The following is a 3,546-nucleotide window of genomic DNA, read 5'->3' as shown; positions in this document are numbered from 1 at the left end:
GAAGATAATAGAGCTTGAAACTAGGAAGACATTTGTAGAAAGTTTCATAATCAGTACAAGTACAATATAGAGGTGGATGTGACAAGAAGAGACTTGGAGACCACCAAGCAAGAGCCGAGGAGTCCTTTTCCGCCTTGTTACCTATAACCCAACTCCATATATAGGGAGAGACACTTCAAACACCAATCATATAATCCAACATCCACATATGAGGGGAGACACTTCAAACCCCAATCCAATAACCCAACATCCACATATGGGGGGAGACACTTCAAACCCCAATCAAATAATCCAACACCCGTACATGGAGGGAGGCACTTTAAACCCCAGGACATTGAATCAAATGACCCATCAAAAATTGCTTACATTTGGAGACAGAAAACCCGATAGAAGCCCTGAACAAGGCAACCCAACAAACACCCAATGAAATGGATGAGGTCCTTTCGCAACTGTAAAAGACGTAAGCCAACATATCCTTATTGGCTTTACTCTTGGCCTCATACAAGACCACCAGAATCTAGTGGACCTTCTTAATCAAATCCAAGTCCCTACAACCACTACTTCTTAAGATTTAAATGCCATGATTGGGTTTATAAGTAAGGAGCTTACTATTTTCTACACTGACAAAGATTTGACTAAAAAGGGGAAGCATCATAATGATCCATTGCACATTACTGTAGATGCCAAAGGCAAAAGGCTACCAATGGTCTTAATTTATAATGGAAGTGCTTTGAATGAGTATAAAAGATTTTGTGCCATCTAATCAACATGTGAGAGCATATGACAACAGCAGAAGGGAGGTTTTGGGGACAGTGATGCTAGAGCTTACCATAGGGCCCATGATCCAAAAAGTGGAATTTCAATTACTAAACATAGCTTCATGCTTCAACATGCTTCTTGGGCGATCATAGATTCATGATACAGAGGTCATGCCTTCATCCCTATACTAAAAGGTTTGATTTCCACATGAGGGAGCAATAGTTACCATATATGGTGACACCTTAATCGTACCAAAGCCCATTTTTGGTATCGAGTTTGAGAATGAGCCAATAACCCCAGATGGCTTTGAGATTGAGAAGCCTGGTTTCAAGAGAAGGGTAGAAAAGATGAAAAGATCCCCATGGACTTTGATCCCTATAGCAACAACAATGTGGTAGCAATGATGAGGAAGGTGAGTTATTTTTTAGGGATGAGCCTAGGGAAGATTGTGAAAGAGGCGACTATTTGAGTTTCGACAACTCCCACAGCCACACCACCTTTCGGGTTAGGTTATAAACCTATAGATGACGATTTATTAGAGATGGAGCTAAGGAAGATAGCCCATGCAAAGGCTAACCCTTAAAACCATACACTCCCACATTGAATGAGAAGTTTGTCAAAGTTGGAGATAGTTAGCGTTATTGGGGATTTCCTGAACCAAAATATGATCCTGAGTCGAAAACAATGGTGCCTGGATTTTAATTATTCCTTGATTGTGACAATAAGCTTCCAGAATTGAAGAAGGAAGACACAGATTAGGTCCCAACTAATTTGGCAGATTACATGGATCCTGATGCAATGACTACCTTGTTGGGAGATGCTATCTTCAACATAGAAGAGGATTGAAAGTTGAAATAGCGTTGAAAACACTATGAACATTTAGACCCCTAAACAACAAATTACCAATTCAAGCTTTATATCAAACAATGTATGTGTGGAAAATGATAACAAGCTCAAAACATAATTGATAAACAATCTAAACCATAAATAATCACAATCATAGCAGTAATTAAATGGTAAAGATAAAGGGAAGAGAGATACAAATACAAGGACAACACACGATGTGTTATCGAAGAGGAAACTGAAGCCCTCGGCGTAAAACCTCTCCACGGCCCTCTAAGCGATCAATAATCCACTAGAAAATGTAGTTGGGATACATGAACAGTAATAGACCCTCCAAGCCTAAGCTACCTAGGTACCTAAGCCCTCCAAGCTTTTTGCTCTAACGAGGTTGCGCCGAACCTTTTTCTTTTCTAGCTTACTAGATTCCGCTATAAACCATAACATCAACCAATAATCATTGGTCCCTTCCAAACTGCTTCCCTTAGCACCAAAAGAACCTTCTTACAGACGTAGGTATAGTGAGAAAAGGATTTGGTCAAGAACCTCTCAAGGATGTATCAATGGAGAGGAAGAGAGTAGAGGAATTTGAAGAGTCTCTTTGTGAAGATTATGGATGAGGCAATCTTATTTTTCTCTAGGATTTCTCTCTCAAAATTCTCTCTAGATGCTCTCTAAATTTTGTGGGAATGAGGGGTATTTATACTAGGGTGAAAATGGAATGCGAAGAGTCAGTTTTTCCCAAATAGGGTGTTCTGGTGACTTGACCTTGCGACTGGATTGAGTCGTGAGTTCAAGCCGCGAGCTAACGGCCTGGCTAGCCTGGGACTTTTGGCCTGTAGTGCAACAGCTAGCGTGACTCTTCAGCTTCTAGCATGCTTGGCACGTGTGCAACTTCTAGCAGCTTGCAAGCCGCGAGCCACCCACAAGATCCAGTCGCGAGTCCCTGCTTCTTTGCACAATCTTGAGCATTTCTTCACACTCTCTCACTCACTACCCTTACATGAATGCCACCTAAATACAGGGTTACTAATTGCTAAAATACAAGCAAATTTGGTACGGAATAAAGCCAATAAGATGGTTGATTAAATTCAACCTTACAAGGAAGAATACTAAGAGGCCTGCCAACACTCATTGAAGAACCCATATGAAGCAAGAACAAATGATGCAAATGATGAAGGGGGAGAAGCCTCTAGTGATGATGATAAAGGTAGCAATAATGAAGATGATAATAGTGATGACAATGATAGTAATGGTAGTGAAGACAGTGATGGTAGAGACAATAGCAGTGATGACAGTGATAGTGAAGGAAGTGGTAGTAAAGACTATGATAGCTGAAATAGCGGTAATGATAGGGGTGAACCCCTTAGTGATAGGGAGGATGAGGATGTGTCTTTTATGAAGACAATTCTTATGATGATGTGGACTATTATAATGAAGACATAAAAGATGATGCAGAAGCTTTAGGTGGAGACTATGAAGAATACACTTATGGGCAACCTTCAGATTGGAGTTGCATTATAGATGCCAATTCAAAATCAGGCCCTCGATATGATAAGTTTGGTAAGGAGATTCCCGAGCTTGGTTCATTTCATAATTCAGAGTTTGGCTTATTGACTGCATACACTGATGAAGAAGATGATATAGATGAAAGATTGGTGACACTTGATAGAAATTTAATGATCCACAGCTTTTGAAACTTAACTTTAAAGGATTTTGAAGATGAAGATCAGAGAAATGAATGGAGCAAATCAAAGTACTTCCCCCAATATGTCCTCCCAATTAACAAAGGGAGGCAAAAAAATTATTTAGGGAGTGGATGGACAACATAGAGTGCCTGGATGGCTATGCAAATGACAAGCTCACAGATACGAAAGTTGATGGTGAAAGCCTAGACTATATGGATGAAGACCCCAAAGTGTTGATGCTGAAGGAAGAAGGAACTCA

The 3,546-nt window shown here is 40.2% G+C and overlaps 1 protein-coding gene across 1 annotated transcript; it reads left to right on the top strand.

Moving 5' to 3' along the window:
* Window positions 1–1,120: 1,120 nt before the first annotated feature.
* LOC111991072 (uncharacterized) lies at window positions 1,121–3,296 on the top strand. Its single transcript, XM_024022849.1, has 3 exons — window positions 1,121–1,171; window positions 2,740–2,914; window positions 3,004–3,296. The coding sequence occupies exons 1-3, from the start codon at window positions 1,121–1,123 to the stop codon at window positions 3,294–3,296; spliced, it is 519 nt and encodes a 172-aa protein (XP_023878617.1).
* Window positions 3,297–3,546: the final 250 nt, after the last annotated feature.

The sequence above is a fragment of the Quercus suber genome, unplaced genomic scaffold (assembly GCF_002906115.3).
Source record: "Quercus suber isolate HL8 unplaced genomic scaffold, Cork oak 2.0 scaffold_365, whole genome shotgun sequence".
Taxonomy (NCBI): Eukaryota; Viridiplantae; Streptophyta; class Magnoliopsida; order Fagales; family Fagaceae; genus Quercus; species Quercus suber.
The sequence above is the reverse complement of the archived record's forward strand: the minus strand, read 5'-3'. Positions and strand labels throughout refer to the sequence as shown.